This window comes from Sminthopsis crassicaudata, chromosome 3, assembly GCF_048593235.1.
Source record: "Sminthopsis crassicaudata isolate SCR6 chromosome 3, ASM4859323v1, whole genome shotgun sequence".
In the NCBI taxonomy this organism is placed as follows: Eukaryota; Metazoa; Chordata; class Mammalia; order Dasyuromorphia; family Dasyuridae; genus Sminthopsis; species Sminthopsis crassicaudata.
The window spans coordinates 436160269-436179458 of record NC_133619.1 but is presented as its reverse complement, the minus strand read 5'-3'; the positions used below and the strand labels follow the sequence as shown (position 1 = coordinate 436179458).

General features: G+C 36.5%; 1 protein-coding gene across 4 annotated transcripts in view; it reads right to left on the bottom strand.

Annotated features, from left to right (window-relative positions):
• Nucleotides 1–17896, bottom strand: part of LNPK (lunapark, ER junction formation factor) — an 80048-nt gene extending 62152 nt beyond the window's left edge. For 2 of the 4 annotated variants that reach the window (XM_074303046.1, XM_074303042.1), the window contains exons 1-4: nt 17758–17873; nt 11797–11885; nt 8084–8125; nt 6978–7165 (exon numbers count right to left, since the gene is read on the bottom strand). In XM_074303046.1, the coding sequence (XP_074159147.1) occupies nt 6978–7165; nt 8084–8125; nt 11797–11823 (257 nt within the window). In that variant the 5' untranslated portion in view covers nt 11824–11885; nt 17758–17873. Of the gene's footprint in view, nt 1–6977; nt 7166–8083; nt 8126–11796; nt 11886–17741 lie in introns of all 4 variants that reach the window. The other 2 variants (XM_074303045.1, XM_074303047.1) reach the window with 2 other exon arrangements.
• Between the last annotated feature and the right edge of the window lie 1294 nt (nt 17897–19190).

Here is a 19190-nt window from a genome sequence, read left to right as displayed (position 1 = left end):
TCGGATCCTGAATTTGGGTCTTTGTGATGATAGTCTTTCTTCTAGCCCCTGTGGCAATTTTAGGAAAGGTAGTTAGGTCTACAAGCTATCACCCTGAGTCTATAGGGTTCTTAGGCATACTCTTACCCTCCAAATATTAGGCCTCCTTGAACTTTTGAAGTTCTCAGTGCTAAATCTTTAGGTCTCTTTTATGATATCTCAAATTAGAGTGCTAAGCATGCTTAGTTCCATATGATTTTAGGTAAGAATTATTTGATCAGTCAAATGTATGACAGTTTGCCACTGCTAAGCCCTGAATTAACAGGTGAAGAGTTCTTGGATGGGAAACTGAGTCAAGAGTGTCCTACCTTAGCCTTCCCACTGTGTGTCTTCTCCCCTCCCCCCAATCATTGTCTCAGGGACAGACAACTATTGGCCATAGATCACAGACTTCATTCCCATTGCTAGCATTTGCTAGCATTTGTCTAGTGACTTAAATTTTACTTGAAATCAAAACTCAGAATAATATCAGATTATAGATTCCCATAAGATTTTACCTTACATAACAAATCTCATAAATAAGCTTAGGATAGATACAGTTATTGACATTCTCATGTAGTTGCAATAATTAGCAAATAAAAATTTATCACTTCTTTTAAAAAATCACACAAAAGATTTTAGTCAACATTCTTCTATTTCCCTTTCTCAAATACAACTTAAAATTCATCTTGATGTAATAGTAGAAATATGTATAAAAGAATTGCACATGTTTAACATATACTGGATTACTTGCCATCTAGGGAAGGAGTATGGGGAAGAATATGGACACAAAGTTTTACAAGGGTCAATGTTGAAAACTTCTCTATGAATATGTTTTTAAAATAAAAAATTTAATTTAAAAAAAGAAAAGAAAAGAAAAGAAAAGAAATTTAAAACAGACAGCTAGGGACCTTAGAGCACTTAGAATTGGGCTGTCCAAGTCTAATTGTTGCCACAAAGCATTTGTCTGTCACTTCCCAGGGTTTCCAACATTTTCAACTCTGAGATTCTGAATACCCTGATGCTTTTGTAGATCACTTCCCCATGCCTACCTTCTTCTGCAGCCTCTAGCTGCATGTATCATTTGGTTTTACTCAGAAGCTATTGGCTTGTTTACATGCACTGAAGGCTAGTGTTGATGAAGGCCCCTTTGTCCATGGGCTTCTCACTGGCTTTTTTGCTATTATTTATGGGGCACAAGAAATCACTTCTTACGATTTCTTAAATTTCCTTCTCACTTGATTTCTTAATTATTCATTTGATGTGAATTTCAGGTTTTTGTTAGAGTGATACTTGGAGTTGGTTGCTCTGCCTTAATTCAGGCAACTATTTAGGTAGCTATTCTTTCACATTCCTTTTTCAAAATTTTGAATTCCAAATTCTCTTCCTCCTTGAAGCCCCTCCCTCACCCATTGAGAAAGCAAGCAATGTGATAGCAGTTATACAGGTAAAATCATGTAAAATATTTCCATATTAGTCATGTCACACAAAAAAGCAAAAAAAAAAAAAAAAGTGAAAACAATTCTTCAATTTGCACACAGAATTCATCAGTTGTCTCTCTGGAGTTAGAAAGCATTTTCATGAAGAAGTCCTTCAGACTGTAATTCAGAGCAAGCTAAATCTTTCACAAGCACTTCTTTCAAGCACAATCTTTTCACAACATTGCTATTATGAACAATTGATCTCCTAGTTCTGATTATTTCACTCTCAGTTCATATAAGTCTTCCCAGGTTTTTCTGAAATCATCCTCCTAATCATTTCTTATAGTACAATAATATTCCATCACAATATTATACCACAACTTGTTTAGCTAGTTCCCAACTGCTGGACAACCTCCTCAATTTTCAATTCTTTGCCACCACAAAAAGAGTTGCTATAAATATTTTCCTAAGTCCTTTTCCTTTTCCTTTGATCTCTTTGGGATACAGAACCAGTAGTGATAATTCTCCATAGTTTATAGCCCTTTGGGCATAGTTCCAAATTGTTTTTCAGAATTCACAACTCCACCAAAGTTCATTAGTGTCTCTATTTTTCCCTCCGCATTTGACACTTTTATTCTGTCATGTTAGCCAATCTGATATGAGGTAGTACCTCACTTTTTTTTTTTTAATTCGCAGTTCTCATTAGTAACTTAGAGCATTTATTTTTGTTTAACTATAGTTATGATTTCTCCTGCTGAAAAAAATGACTGTTCATATCCCTTGACCACTTATCAAATGGAGAATGTCACTTATTTTCATAAATTTGACTCCATTCCTTATACTTTCAGGATGGGTTGGCCAAAATTTCCAATGGGAAATCTCCTTCCCTTTTTCCCTGTTCATTGTTCTGCCTTTCACTCTTCTCTACCCCTCCTTCCTCTTTCTTCCTTCTCCTTTCCTACTTCCATCATCTTTTGATTTTGCCCAGGAGGAAAGTGGGGTAATCTCTCAATATTGATCTCCAAACTAATCCACATAAAAGTTTTCCATCAGATCTTTTTTTTCCATCCTGGAACAATTTGTCCCTCACCTCATCTCAGTGGTTCTAAATTTCCATTTGCCACGGTTTAAAACTCCATTGTCCATCTGCCACTGACTGTTCCCTTATTCATAACATCCTCAACCCAACTGTCCAACTTTTCCACTGTGCTTTCTGAAATATGCCTGCTCCAGAAGTAACAAACTAGATTTCATCTTAAATATTTTCTTTTCTTGCTTCTTGAACTCAATGAGACCTGCGTCCTCACAGCTTTCTTGATTTCCCTTTCTGACCTAGGTTGCATTTACTCATACCTACCTCTCCTCAACCCAAATCATTGGGCCTTGTTGGGGAATTAGATTACTCCTTCACTGACATTTCCAGGCTCTCCCTTCTTGCCTACTATCATTGTTACCCCTCCTTTGAAGTTCCTTTGATCCATATTTAGCACACAATCAAGATTATGATAGTTATTGTCTATGAACTTTGATGACATTCTCCTTCATTCCTCAAAGATCTCAGTGCCTGACTCAAAGTTGGTCTCTTTCTGAATCCCTGCTCTCATACTAGGGAACTATATATTATGATATCTCAAAACAGTCTAACCTCTCAATTCCTCAACTTATTCATTTCACATTGTTAGTACTCCTCCATCAACCTCGACAACAAGCAGATGAATCACACCCTTTATACTGCTACCACCCACAAGTGTTCTTCATTCATGTTCATGACTCTGTAATTCCTTTATTCAGTTCCTTATTTCATATCACTCAGATGCCTTCTGTCACTATTTCTTCCTTTCCACTTTAAATGAAAAGGCAGTATTCTCTGCCAAGGCAAATCCCTCTACATCAGGGGTGGTGAACATTTTTTCCACCATTTGGATATTTATGTCATTCACAGGCCACACAAAATTATTAACTTATAGAACTCAAGCAGCAGGTTATTGTATCTAGTTTTCAGGTCATCATCACCTGCATTTGCCTTAGGAAATGATTTCACAGGTCCTACTTATACTGCTTGCAGGCTGGACATTTCCCACTTCTGTTCTATATGCACAAGTAATCCCACTACATTTCATCTTCTCCAAAAGACTGTTCCCTCTATCATCTGCACTCTCTTATTTATCTTCAGTCTCCCTGTTGGTTAGCTACTTCCTTATTACAGTCTATAAAAATCCCCATCTCTCTTCTAGCCTCAAAAAAACAAAAACAAAAAAAAAACAAAACCCTTACTTGATCCATCCATCTCTGCTATCAACCCAAGTCTCTCCCTTTTTTTTTTTTTTTTTTAATTCCTTGAGAAGGCTTTCTAGAATAGATGCCTCCACTTCCTTCATTTAACTGAAATTACTTTCTAAGCATTATATGTAATGGGAATAAACTAGAAAAATTTCCAATTAGATCAGGAGTGCAACAAGGTTGCCCATTACACCACTACTATTCAATATTGTACTAGAAATATTAGTTTTAGCAATAAGAGAAGAAACTACTGTCTACAAAGTTATCTCCTAATTGCTAAATCTACTTGCCTTTTTCAATTCTTATACTTCTCTTTGACACTGTGCATCACCCTCTTCTCCTTGATATTTTCTTATCTCATGGTTTTCATGACACTACTCTCTTTCCTGATTATTCCTCCAACATATCTGACTCCTCTCTCTCCTTTGCTAAATTTTCATCCACATCACCGTCCTTTAATAATAAGGGTTGCTCAGGGATTTTTCTTGGGCCCTTTTTCCTTCTCCCTCTATATACTTTCTTTTGGTGGTCTCAATAACTCCCATGGTTTCAATCATCATTTCTAAGCAAAGAATTCTTAGATCTATTTATCCAAGTCCTAATCTTTCTCCTAAACTCCAATCTCACATCTCCAAATGCCTATTGTATATCTAGAACTGAGTATCTAAAAGTGAATTCATTATCTCTTCCAAAAATATTCCCATCATTTTAATTCCCTTATTACTGTCAGGGGAACCACAATCCTTGCCAGCTTATAACCTAGATGTTAAAATGTCATTCCTCACTTTTCCTGTTTCCCCATATCCAATCAATTAGCTAGCTGTCAGTTATACCTTTGTAACATCCTTTGCCTATGGTTCATTCTTTTCTTTAACACCAAAAGTACCCTGATACCTAGATCCACATCACCTCATACCTGAACTATTGGTTCAGATTGGTCTCCCTTCCTCAAGACTCTCCACATCCAGTCTATCATCCATTTAGCTGTCAAATTTATGTTCCTGAAAGCACTGAGCTGACCATATCTATCTCCCATTCAATAAATTCCAGTAGCGAAAAATCCTATTTGGTTTTTTTTAAGCTTTTATGAAGATAAGTTGGCCTCTCCCTAACTTTCTAGTCTTCTTGTACCTTACTCACATCCCCATGCTCTGTGATATAATAACACTGACCTTTATATTGTTCCACATTACACACTCCATCTCCCAGCTTTAAGTGTTTTCACTGGCTGCCTTACATGTCTAAAATGCTCTCTCCGCATTCTGCCTCTTGCTTACTTGGATTTCTTCAGTCCTCCTTTTACTAGAAGCTTTTTCCAATGCTCCTTAATCTTAATTGTCTTCTTCTCTATGAGAATAACCCCAACTTATCCTTTGTACATAGTTCTTACACATTTTCCTCAACTCTCACTCCCATTAGACTGTGAACTCCTTAGAGCAAGGGAAGATGTTTTTGCGACTTCCTTTATATAGTTATTAGTACCTGGCATATTTGTTGTTCAATAGTTCAATCATGTCTGACTCTTTGGAACTACATGAACCATGTCTACTGTTCATGGAGTTTTCTTGGCAGAGATACTGAAATGGTATACCATTTTCTTCTCCAGACTCATACTAGGTATTTAATAAATGCAAGTTGACTAATTAGTTATTTACATGTTGTCTACACTTATTCAAATATACACTCCTTGAAGGCAGAAACTTTTTGGTTTGGTTCAGTTTTTGACCTCTACTTGTAATTATTTATCACATAATGGCTGGCACATCCTGACTGACAATCTCCTGGGTTCAGTTCCTCTGCACAAGTTTCTTTCCCAATGCATAAAAAACAGAGTGGAAAACCACAGAGGAAATATGTGACTAACTGTTCTGGGTATATTTTCTGTCCCCAAGGGAGAATTTATATGGATTTGAATTCTACAACTCTAGAACCTACAAGGAAAATGCTCAAGGGAGTTATATAAGCATGACCACCTATCTGAATTACCTTTGAATATCTAGTACTGAAACATAGATGAAAGCTATCTCTGATCATGGATACTTTCTATTATGGAGGCTAATTTAATATTATATTTCTTAAAACTTCCTGAGGAAAGTTTCTGAGAGACTTTCCAACTGAGCCTTAAAACAATCCCATTTAAGAATGTAGTGAAAATACTACTAACAATACTTCATAAATAAAAATACTAAGCCTGAAAAGTGGATTTGTCCAACATCACACAGCTAATAAGTAGTTAAGTCAGAACCCTGAGTTCAGGCCTAATTGCAACTCCAACCAACAGTTCTTTCCATGGTATTATGCTATTAAATAACTCCTAAAACTTTTATAAGAATAAAAACATCCATGAAAAGTAATTATCGAACAAAATGGCATAATTATCTATAAAAATGTCCCCAAAACAATAACAGTAGATTTAGTTATTATATGTTCAATCAATAACTATATATCCTTGTTTTCATTTGTGGAAAGGAAAATCTAATTCTGATAAGAAAGAAAGGGGAAATCTTGGTAACTTGACCACTACAATTTTTTGTTTATTTGTTTAAATAAGCCTAAGGAAAGTAACTCAGGATTACTAATTAACAAATTCAGTTACAGTATCATAGCTAGAATAAAAAGCACTGGAGACAAGATTTCAAAGAAAAAAATGGAAGAGTGAATAATAAAATAGCTTTTAAAGCACTATGTACACATTCATAAACCTATAGATATACTTTTGGGACAAAGCTAGTACTTATAGGGTCACTAAAGATAGCACATAATGTTGAGGAAATATATTTCCTGCTCTAAATAGCTGCTATGAAAGATGTAGTTTTTATAAAGTAGTATGTCCATTTGAAGACAAAAACTAATATTTTTATGCCTGAATCAAAGTGATGCCTAGACCAGTCATCTTTAACTTAATACTCATGTGCTAGTATAGTAAATATCATTATTAAATTTTTGATTTAAAAGTTGTAAAGAATACAAGGATCATTATATTATTTCATGTGAGCACATTCTAGGAAGCTTAATTTTTGGATCCTGGGTGCTCCTTCAGAAAAAAGTTACCTAACTTACAATCTTTGCCATAAATATTGCTCTACTATTAAAAAATAGTAAATCTTCAAACTGTCAAAAAGCAAACCCAAGCATTCAAATGCCTATAAGAAGCCTCACTGGTACTTTAATCCACAATAAAAGGAACTGACCAGAGAAAACTGGCTATATGGGGGGGAAAAGGACATCAGAAGAAAAATGAAATATATATTTACTTACATCAAAGGAAATGCAAAGAATGGGAGTGTCATAGTGAGTCTTGCTGTAAATTCATCCGGAAGATACCACAAATAAACCACTATGCAAGTAAACAAGTAAAGAAGGGATGAGTAGAGGAGTAACCTTCCAACCCATAGTTTCTGTAATCTTTGATTTTTCTCTCTAAATTCTTCTAATGCTTGGATTTCCTATTAAAAGAGAATTAAGACATTTATTATTGAACCTCAAAAACAAAACAATTACTGAAATATTAGAATTTTTCCTAGTCATATTTTCATTTACAATATACTTACTATTCGAATTTTAATAATGCTTTATTCTCATAAAAATTAATACATGTCTATATTTTATAATGACCAATATCATTTGATAATAGCCAAAAATCATGCTTTGAGCTTTCATATACATTTAAAACTAACCTGTTACAAGTCTGTTACATTAAACAAAACCATAAAGAAATTTGATTTTAGAAAAAGTAATGAAAATTGATATTTTAAAAACCCATAAAACTGGTGTTTATAGTAGTTCTTCTGTCTACTTATCTCCTATAGCCACTAACTCTTATTAACTTTTTTTTTTATGTCATGGACCTTTCTGGTAATCTAATGAAATCTACAAATCCCCTTCTCAGAAAAGCATTTTAAACACAAAAATACATGGGATTCTAAAGGAACCCAGTAATATTTAAATATAGTCCTCAAAATATTTTTTAAAAACACAAATTCATAGAGCCTAAGCTAAGAACCCTTGCTCTAAAGGAATAATCAACAATGCACTGGTAAAGGGAAAATGAAAATTGTGTAAAGTAAAAATTTGTCCATACTTGGAGCTGAGTGTACTCTATTTGCAATCTTGATTTATACTACACTGAAGATCTGATTTCACTCTGGCAGGCTCCATTACCTGACACAGAGTTCTAGTTTCCCTAGTACAGTTTGATTTTTTTGAGATTGTGTTACATCAAGATTTTTACCCAACTTATTTCTTACTAGTATGATTCTAACTTTGCAGATCAGATTTTATTTCCAAATGAATAGATTTACTTTACATACAATGAAATAATTTTCAGTTCAGGTCAGAAGATACTTCAGGGCTAAAGAACATACCTTATCTATATTTTCCAGAACTTCTACTGTTGAAGGTTTTACCTGTTTACAGGAGAGGGAAAAAAAGATAACTTAGAACTTGTCAATATAAAACCTACTTTCTCAATCTGTAGAAAAACCAAGAAATTTCTCCTGATCCAAGTTTGAATTTTCTCAAATACCACCACACAATAACATTGTCAATCTTATTCTAAGTAATCATAGGCATTTATGAATCATTTTTGCTTTAACAAGAATAACTACCGAAAAGAAATGAAGTATTCTCTAGCAAATAAAAATTATTATATGAGAACATGAAAAGCCTTTTTATAGTCACTATCTTTTTCTTCAAGATACATTAGACACCTAATTCTCAAAATCTATAAAACATAAACTTAAAAAAGGCTACATCAAGTCTCTCTCCAATTTCACAATTGGAAAAATAAAATTACTTATTTTCTATAACAAAAAAAAAAGCCATTTAAGTCTCTAAATGATTTAAGATTCAAATAGCAACCAATTCTTTGAAAGAATCTGATTGTCTACAAGATCATTTAAAAATCTTGCAAAACTATGAAAACTAGTAAGTTAAGTTCTGTTTAGTTTTCCTAAAATATTCTTTAGCAATTTTCCACAAGAAAAAAATATTGATATTGAGGCATTTTTAGGTATTAGAGTAGATAGAAAAAAAACAGATCTGTCCTCTGGAAAACCTGAGTTTGACTCATGCCTTGGAAGCCAAGTAGCTGTTCAACCCCAAGGAAGTCAATTAATATCTCTCAGTTATTTATAAAATAAGAATAATAATGATATTCTACAAAGTTGTTGTGAGGAATAAATGGAAAATGACAAAGCAAGCCTTAAAAATTACATGAATGTTAGTTATTATCATTATATTTTCATAAAGGAATCAAGAACACTGTTAGGCAATAGTTTAGGGTTCACAAATTTTAATAATCCACTTAAGAGTGAGAAAAATTCAAATTTGTCAAGATGGCTCACAAAGCAGTTGAGAAAACTCATGCTTAGCATTTAGCAGAGTGCCTCTCTAGCCTTTAGGTCAAAGTCTGGAACATCACAAAGAATACTTAAAATGTTTGTTGACTCAATTTGAATATGTCATATAAACTTTTGTAACCTAAGTAGTATTAAAATGCAATCTGTTGTCATTGCCACAAAACACACTTATATGAAATGCAATGTAAAGGAAAAAATAAGCAAGGAAATTAGTACTTAAGAAAGAGTTAAGAGCTTCATTTCCATTTTGCTATTTGTTTTATTTCTTCACTGCCAGTCACAGATTGGATCTACATTAACGAAGTTCAAATTCAGACATCCATAACAGTAATAATAAGCAAACTGCCTAATCATTCATTGCATAATGCCTACTTTTGTATTTTAAAATGGCAACCATATAATCTAAATTCACCAGAAACAAATTTTACAAACCTTTCTCAAACATATGACCATTAAATAAAATTCTCTTACAAATGTTGCTATCCAATTTTTAAAAAACTTGTAACACTTTTTAAATGGCCAAGTTTTTTTTTTTTTTTCTTACATTCAGCTTAAGGAGGATTTTGCATGTGTATTTATTAAGAGGAAACAGAAACCCAGATATTCAATTACATGTAACACTTCATATTAAAACACCTTTAAAATAAAGCTGAGAACTAAAACTAAACTTTTTTAGAATTACAAATATGAAGCTAATATAGATAATAAAGATTATAAATATGACATTATTAAGTATGAAGTCCACAAGTTAAGTCTCAATTGGGTCCTCATTGCAACAATACAATCCTTTTATATTTTCTTAATTGACTCAATTCTCTCAGTGGAAAAATTTTTTCCAAACCTTTCCATTCCTCCTTAAAACTCTCACAAGCTTTCCCTCCCTATATCCTTTCCATTGAAAGCTTTGCATTATATTTCATTGAAAAAATTGAGACTATTTGCTTAGAGCTCCCTCTTCTTCCCTATGAAGAGAGAACTGCCACATTACTGAACTACTCAGGTTATCATTGAATTCCTCATTTCATATCAGGTGGCTTTTGGCACCATCCCTTCTTTTACCCATTTCACATATTTCTCCTTACAAGGCGAAGCTGTCCATATACACATCAAATTCCACCTTGTCTTCTCCATAAAATTTCTCCAGTTTCATTTTTCCCCCTTTCCTCTCACCCTCTTGTTAATTCTCTACAATCTAGCTCCTGACCTCATCATTTAACTGAAGTTGTTCTGTCCAAATTCACCAAAGATCTCTAGATTGCCAAATTTAAATGACCTTTTCTCTGACAATCATCCTCTTCTCCTTGAAACTATCTTGTCTGTAGATTTTCATGACACTGTGTGTGCGTGCACTCTCTCTCTCCTGATTCTCCTATTTGTCTGACTGTCCCTTCTCTTGTCTCCTTTGTTGGATCTTCATCCACCTCATCATTACCATCCTTTAACAGTAAAAATCTCTCAAGGTTCTGTCTGGGCACTCTTCTCTTCTCTTTCTTTATTATTTCTCTTGGTGATCTCAATAGCCACCATGGATTCAATTGGCATCTCTAAGCAGCTAAATCTCAGATCTATTTATCTAGCCCTAACCTCCAATCAGTACATGCAACTGTCTACTGGACATCTAGAACTGGCTATCCAAAAGTGAATAAAATAATCCAAAAATAATCTCCCCTCCTCCAAACTTCCCTTTTACTGTTGAGAGCACCACTATTCTCTCAATCACCCAGGCTTACAACCTAGATGTCCTATTCCACCTCACACCTAGACTATTGCAATAGCCAGCTAGTCTTCCTATCTCAAGCTTCTCCCTACTCCTGTCCATCCTCCACTCAGTTATCAAACTGACCTTCCTAAAGCACAAATCTGACAACATCACTCCCATGATTTAATAAACTCCAATGGTTCCTTATTACCTCCAGGATCACATCTGCAATCCTACATTTGTTTCTTAAACTTCTTCATAAGCCATCTCTTTTACCTTTCCAGTCTTCATATACCTTACACTCCATGCCCATGTGCTCTATGATCCAGTGATACTGATCTCTTTCATGTTCTCACATAACATTCCCTCTCCATACTCTGTGAATTATACTGGCTTTCTTTTATGCCTAGAACTCTTGGTCTCATCTCTGCCTCTTGGCTTCCCTGACTTCCTTCAGTTTTCAGCTAAAATCCCATCTTCTAAAAGTCTTTCCCAATATCCTTAATGACCTCCCTGTAAGATTATCTCTGATTTATGCTATATATATACTGGACTTGAGCCCTAATTTTGTGACCCCCAAACAAGTCACTTCCCAGCAGTGTTAGTCTCATTAGAAGAAAATTATTTTCTCCATTCCAAAAGCTGTCATGAGGCCCAAATGAAATGATATTGACAGTGATTTGCAAACTTTAAAGCATTATATAAATATCAACTATTCATTTTATTAAATCACAAGATGCTTGCGTTATTAGACAATGTTACTGATTTGAAGTTATTTAAAATCAAGGCCAATCAAATGCAAAGAAGCAGAAAAGGCGCAAGCACACACACACACACACACACACACACACACACACACACAACACACACACACACACACACACACACAGAAAAATCAAGGTTTAGAGATAATATCTAACTAATACTCTATTCTGTACCATACAACAGATTTTTGTAAATAAGTTTTTATGTGAGATTATCTCAGACTTAAGAACTAGTTTAAAGAATAAAAACTTACCCTCCATCGGGAAAATAATCCACCCATCTTTTACGTGTGAAGACAGGATACACTGATGCCTTTCATCAATTTTGTAATAGAATTCACGTCTAGAAATAAAGTATTGTTTATTTATTTTCATATTAAATGCATAAAATATATCTACCATTTATTCTAAAGTGTTATGGCTACAATACCAATAAACACTGTCATTTTTCTAACTTGAAAATTATGACAATTTAGAAATGGCCACTTACTTATTGAGCAACTATATAACAGGAACTAAAAAAATGCTAGATACTAGGAATACAAAAACAAGATTCTCCCTGCCCTCAACAATCTTACATGAAAAGGAAACAAAGTGAAACATGTTCACTAGTAAGTAAATACAAAATATATGCAAAAGCAATTTCTGCTGAAGTAGAATTGAATCCAGTAAGAGGAGATAATATGTAAGCAAAATGTAGACAAGTTATTTTTGAAGAGGATTAGAGAGATAAACCAAATAGCTTGAAGGGATCAGAGATTCCAATAAAGGTTTTTGCATACAAACTCAGAGACTGCTTCTGAACTTAACAATTCATCTTTTTCACATTACTTTTATTCTAATACTTGTAAGATAAGAATGTATCAGACACTATTCTGACTATGCCAAAACAGTTTTAAACATATAAATCAGAGTACAACTTTTGGCCTTCAACCAATGGGAAGAAAAAAAACTAACTGATTAATATATGGGATGCACTAGTTGATTTCTTAGTAAAATTGAATATTCCTTATAACTAGTTGGAAATTAAAAATCCTGGATCCAAGACTAATTGTATGCTGAGTTTGAACATTATCATTTCTGGGGATAAACTCTTCTTAGCTCTACAGGCTAAGAGAAGAGAGATTTGAAGGTGTTAGCTTAAAGAAAAGGTAGTGACATGTGAAGATTAAGCTTTGCAAAGAGTCTCTGGGGCAAAATTTGAATCTAATTTTTCTTGATTCCAAGTCAGAGCTCTAACCACCATAGCAGGCTACAATAGACTCCATTCCTCCAGACTAATGTGGGAAATGCCTATCTGAATTAGTAAAAATACTGAATTTGATGTTATATGTAAAGATTTAACCAAAAAAAATTGCTAAAAAAGACTTAATTTTAATATTCAAAGAATGATCATTAGCAATAATACTAGTCACATCCCACACAATTAGGAAATAAGTGCTTTAAAGTTTGTCCTCAATTTGGCTCTTTTCAACAATAAGGTGATTCAAGGCAATTCCAATAAACCTGAGATAGAAGGTGCCATCCACATCCAGAGAGAGAGCTATAGAGATTGAATGTAGATGAAAGCATAGTATTTTCACCTTTTTGTTGTTGTTTGCTTGGGGGTTTTTTCTTCTATATTTTTCCCCCTTTTGATCTGATTTTTCTTGTGTAGCACGATGAATATGGAAATACATTTAGAAGAATTATACAAGTTTAACATATATTAGATTGCTTGCTGTTTTGGGGGTAAGTAGAGAAAAAATTTTGGAACACAAAGTTTTATAAAAGTGAAATGTTTAAAAATATCTTTGCACATATTTGGGAAAAAATACTATTTTTAAAAAGTGTCCTTAGTTTTACTTCCCCTCATCTTGCTTAGAAGTAGTTATTTATATTTCTTATACTTAATAGGTAGGACTCAAGAAATGTCTGTCGACTGGAATCGGAGGAATTGCTCAGTTTGCTCCTACTGCCTTCAAACATGCTTAGCCAAAACCCCTTTAACATTCACTTGACTTTCATATTTTAAAGCTGCCCTGAGTATTCTCCATTTCATAAGCTGAACTCATGGTGGGTGGGGGAAAGGAGAAGGGGAGAAGTTATCTTCATTTTTTTCACATCACATTCACTTCTCAACCTTTTCAATGTTTTCCTTCTTTACCACTCAACTGAAACTTCTCCATTTGGGACCCACTTTCTTGGTGAGCTTCTCAGTTTCTATTGATTCAATTATTATTTCTATGCAGGGAGGATTCCTTAGTTATATATTCAGCCCTTATCTTTCTCTTGAGTAGTCTTATATCACTAATTGCTTATCTCTACTTGGATGTTTCATGTCCAAAATTCAACATGTTCAAAACAGAATTCATTATTTCCTTTTTTTTTAAAAAGTGTTTTAATATTTTAGTATAGATTGAAATGACTCAAAGGTTCTTTGGATGGTCCTTAATTTTTAAAAGGGCAGGGGGTCCTGAAACCAAAAAGTTTGAGAAATGCTACACAAAGAAAATGGTATTAGAATTCATTATTTCCTTCCTAAATTTATCTCCCTTCCCATATTTCTAACAAAGGCATTACAAGATGATTTCATAGTCATCTACTCTATGTTATGGCCAAGTTCTAGCAATGCCTCTACTGGCTATAAATCTTTCAGTTCTACAGGATTCACTCACTTCTCATGACAAATACTCCAAAAACAGGCCTGGTGCCAGAACCAAAAACTCCTAAACATCCCTAAAAAGTCTGGATCAAAAGTATGGAACTTGGATTTCAATCTTAATTCTGTTATATTCTAGCTTTGTGACTTTGGCACAGTACTTAACTTCTCTGAACCTCAGTTTCCTCCACTATGAATTCATAAGATTAGATTAAACGTACAATTCTCAAACTTCCTATTATCAGAATCCCTTCATATTCTTTAAAATTAATGGGGAACCATTCTCTCAAAAAACTTTTATTTGTGATTATATCTACTGATATTTATGGTATTAGAAATTTTAAAATCTTAGTATTGCTATGAAAATCATTTTGTCCTAGAGGACCCCATCAAAGGGTCTCAGACTCCCCACCCCAGGGAACCCCAGATTTTACTTTGAGAACTAGACTAGATTATTCCCAAAATACTTTTCCAGTTCTAAATACAATGATCTCAATTCTCTTCCAGGTCATGTCCTACCTCTGTCCCCTCCCGCCCCCCTCCCCAGTCATGGAAAAAAAAATTTTTAAAGCAGATCCTTACATATATTTTTTAAGAGAAATTGAATAAATTACTTATCTATGTTCAAAAACACCTAATATTTTGATGATAAAGGGTCAATAAATATTACATATTAATTGTTGCCAGTTCACATAGTTTTTTTAAAAATAGCATGATCCAGTTTAACAACTACCCTGAAAATTTTTAAATAAAAGAAATGAATAAACATATAAGCAATCAATTTAAATTTGCATGCAAAAGTCATTGCATTAATACTCATATGAAAATATAAAGTGGCTAAATAAAGTATTTTTCTTGTGCTTTAACTTATGTACATCTTCATCAATTCTCATATCCAGTCTCCAGTGCAATCCAATCTTAAGGTCCACTCCAACTTAAACATCCATGGAAAAGATCCAAGGTCTTTACTATTTCAATGTTATATACTAACTCACTTGCCATTAAAACAAAAGATGGATAAATTCAATGAAATTCAACGAAGCTCTTCCTCGAGAACCTGCAAAGACTTTCTTCATTCCTGTTCAGGTGTCAGTGAACCTTGAAATGACTTAAGTTTTCAAATCATGCATTTCCCAATATGTAATACTATCCACTATATTAGTTAACTATTTTAAGATGCTGCTTATAAGTTTTAGGCTTGGGAATTATAATTCAAAATTTTAGGGGTTGGATACTCATATTCTTAACCAACATACATTGGTGCATTAAGAGTGCATTAGGGAATAGTATCTTCTATGTAAGTAATAGTACAACAAATAACTAAATCATAAGTCAAAAGTTGTATTAAGCAAATTGTTTTGCCTCCATTTTCTCTAATACAAAAAAAAAAGCAAAATAATATCATATTTCATTAACATATTCTCATAAGAGTATATTCCACTCCCTCTTTGGGGGTGGAGGAAGCAAAGTAAGATTTTGGGCAAGTTCATTCAGATTTCAAATCTATTTTAACAGAGACTAAATAATGATCAGTAATACATTCAGAATGCCCTGCAAATACAGAAGGCATTTCTTAGTACCCAAACTAACATTCAAAGTGATTTTTCTTATAAGCCTAAACCTTTAAAAATAAATATGGCTTACTATAATACAGTTCTGTGAATTTATTATCATCACCTTCATTAAATCTTTTTAAAGGTTATTCTTGATGAGGGGAACCCTGAAGCTGTCCTCTGACTTGGGGGGGGGGGGAAGAATATCCTTGAAACTCTCATTTGGGAGAATCCTCCTCCCCCAGGGAAGCAAAATAAAGTGGTTTCACTCTGTTATCTTGGTGGGACTATTTGGGTCCAGGACCAATCCCTACTTAGCTCAAATTTAAGTAGTCTCATTTAGCTGGAGATCTAGATTTCTATGGACCTCTATTGAGTTAAAGATTGGCTCAGGCGCACTCCCAGTAAACGGTCCCATCTCTACTGGAAATCTAGACCGGAGGCAGTAATCTCATTCAATTGAAACTTCAGTCTCAAATCTGTTTTAAAGAGCAACTTTGGGGCTCATTTCTTTGCAGAGAGCCAAAAGCAGGCACATGCCATGCCAAGGGACCTCTCCTTAGCACAGCTGCCTGGGAGGACACCCTGCCCACGGAGAAGACACCCTTTTCCCAGAGTTAACTCTTTATCTCTCTGTCAGGATTTCTCTGCTAAACCCTTACTTTTCTGTCAGGACCTTGCTACTGAGGAAACTAACCTCCTAGCAGAAGCTGACTTCTCAATGCCAATAACCTTTTTTTTTTTTGCCAGTCTAAATTTTCGGGTTCGTAAATTCTTTTACAAAGAATTTCTGGGCGACCAGAAAGGGTTCCCACAATTCTCTGCCTTGCGCCAATAATGCAACAAGTACGTATATGTCATCTCTTCATTGTGAGGTTACGGACAAAACGGAGATAAAGATTATTTCCTTTTTAAATAAATTTTATGTATATGTACGTATGCATTATACTGTGTATGTCTTGTATACGTTTTTGTACTGTAATATGACACATGCTACTGTTTATTGTCTATGTCTATAAAACCAACTTGATACCAATTATTTTACTTGTCAGTTACTATTTTATTTTGCTTTAAGTCTAGTCATAACAGAATTACCTAACTTTGGTTTCTATATTGACAGTGTGCCCATAACACCATTGCAAAATTCTGAAGGCATTACTAAGGAGCTGTATTGCACAGCAGCTAAAATCAGACAAGAATTAACACAGACAAGAATCCTCAAAGAACTGTCACTCTCCAAACAATTTCTAAGAACTCGGTTGCCACGTGAGGGGATATGTCCCGTCTGCCCCATCAGCCGGATGCCACTCGGAGAAATCCACAGTCCCTTCGCCTTTCCCCAAAAGAAAAAGGATCTCCCGCCGGAGAAGCTCGGTTCTCGTTCCTCCCGCCCCGCTTCCTCCCCTTGGCCACGCCTACTCTCAACCTACACAGCCTCCCCAGTTCGCCCTTCCCCCCGACCGGGCTCTGCGACCAAATAAAGAGGCAAGTGGCTGTTCTGGGAGGCGCCCTGCGCCTCGGGACCGGCCAGCATAACACTGACAGTTTTCTGTTCTCCGGCTTGGCAGGCAGGAAAAGTATGTCCCTTAAGCAGCAGTCCCAGCGCTGCTCCGGCGAGTCCCTCCGTCCCATCCCTCCCCCCACCCGCAGTGAGGGGATGCTCACATCAACCCATCTCCCGAAAGCTCCAGGAATACAGAAAGGGCGGGGTTGGGAAGGGAAACTCCTACCCTCGCCTCCGCAGGGGCAGGTTAGACCTCCGCCACACACGCCCACACGCCCCAGCCCGGACCCCCTTCCTCCGTCCTCTCTTCCCTCAGACCAGAAGGCCCAGGTGCGGGGCACCCAAGTGGAGACAGAAGAGACGTGCGTGGCTCAGCCCCCAGCTACAACCGCCGCCGTCTCAGCCTTTTTCTCTCTTAGGCCAATCGGTGCCGGGCTGCCAGAGGGAAAGTCGGGGGAAGAAAGGATCCCCGGGCGCCCTCCACCCCGTTCCTTCCCTCACCTCTGCCCGGCTCTACCTGCACGAAAGGGGCAGAGCTGGCGCAGACTCTCGGCCGCCGCCGCCGCGGTCGCTGGCAGCCTCCCCCCGCCCCGGCAGGCAGCAACCACTAGTGACAGAGCGCTCCGGCAGCCCCTTCCCATCAAACACCGCGCCCCTGCCATCCGACCAATCAGCAGCACCACCCCGCGCACCGCGCTCCCCTGTCACGTGACGGGGGCGGGCAGTTGGGGCGGTTGAGGCTGGAGGCTGCTGAGGTACCCGCTGCTCATCCTCTCGCCTACGCTTCTTTTCGCCCTGTGATTGGACTCGTAGTGGCCTGAACTGCTTTTCCTATTTCTCCATGTTCTCCCTCTACCAGCCCAGGCCCCCTGTAAATGGAAAACGATGAACTAGGAAGAGTCCTCTGGAAGCCCGGCTGGGACGGGAAAGGACTGGTGCCGGTCCTGAAAGTGTCCCCAAATGAGACATCTCCAGACGGCAGCAAGGCGGTCGCACTCTGCTTTGTGCGCCACTGGGTTTTTACCAGGCCAAGGAATTATTCACTCCATCCTTCGAAATCTTTTACCTTCCCCACTCCCAAAGCTGCCTCTCTGATGAAACCCTTGTCTGGGCAAATGTGCCGCAAAAGTCTCCTGCACCGTCAAATGGCAATGGATGTTAAATTCTGGTTTTCGGAGTACTTTTATTCCTTGGAGGCAGAGCAAAACAGAGTAACGTGCTATCACCCATACACATTACTTAATGGCTTACCATCCGTCAGGTACCATGCTAAAGGCCCGGATACCAAAAACAAATCCCTGCTCCCAAGGAGCTTACGGCCTAACGGGCAACGCAAATCACCATATATAAACATTTACATAAAGATAAACTGAAGATAGTTAGCAGAGGGAAGTCACTGGCATGAAGGGGATCCAGGAAAGGCCTCTGGTAGAGTAGATTTTGCCTGGGACTTGAGAGAAGCCAGGCAGCGATGAAGAGCCAGAGAAAATGCCCCTTCATCCAGTCAGGAGTTAGTCTTGTGCGAAAAATATCGGAGAAGGTAGTACAGGATCACAGCGGAAGGGCTGTAACTTGTAAGAAGACTGGAAGGGTGACAAGATCTAAACACCCAAAAAGATGTTATTGTTGATCTTTGGAGGACTAGGCAGCCATTGAAGTTGAATGGGAAGAGGGGAAACTTGATGAGATGTGAGCTTTAGGAAGATCATTTTGTCAGCTTAATGGAGGCCAGCTGGCAGATCATTACAGTAGTCCTGGTGTGAAGTGATGAGAGCTTGTGCTACACGGTAACAGTGTAAGAGAACAGAAGAGAGTGAATTCAAGACATGTTAGGAAGGTAAACTTGGCAAGCCTTAGCAAAAAAAAAAGATAGATAGATAGATAGATAGATAGATAGATAGATAGATAGATAGATAGATAGATAGATAGATAGATAGATAGATTTGAAGG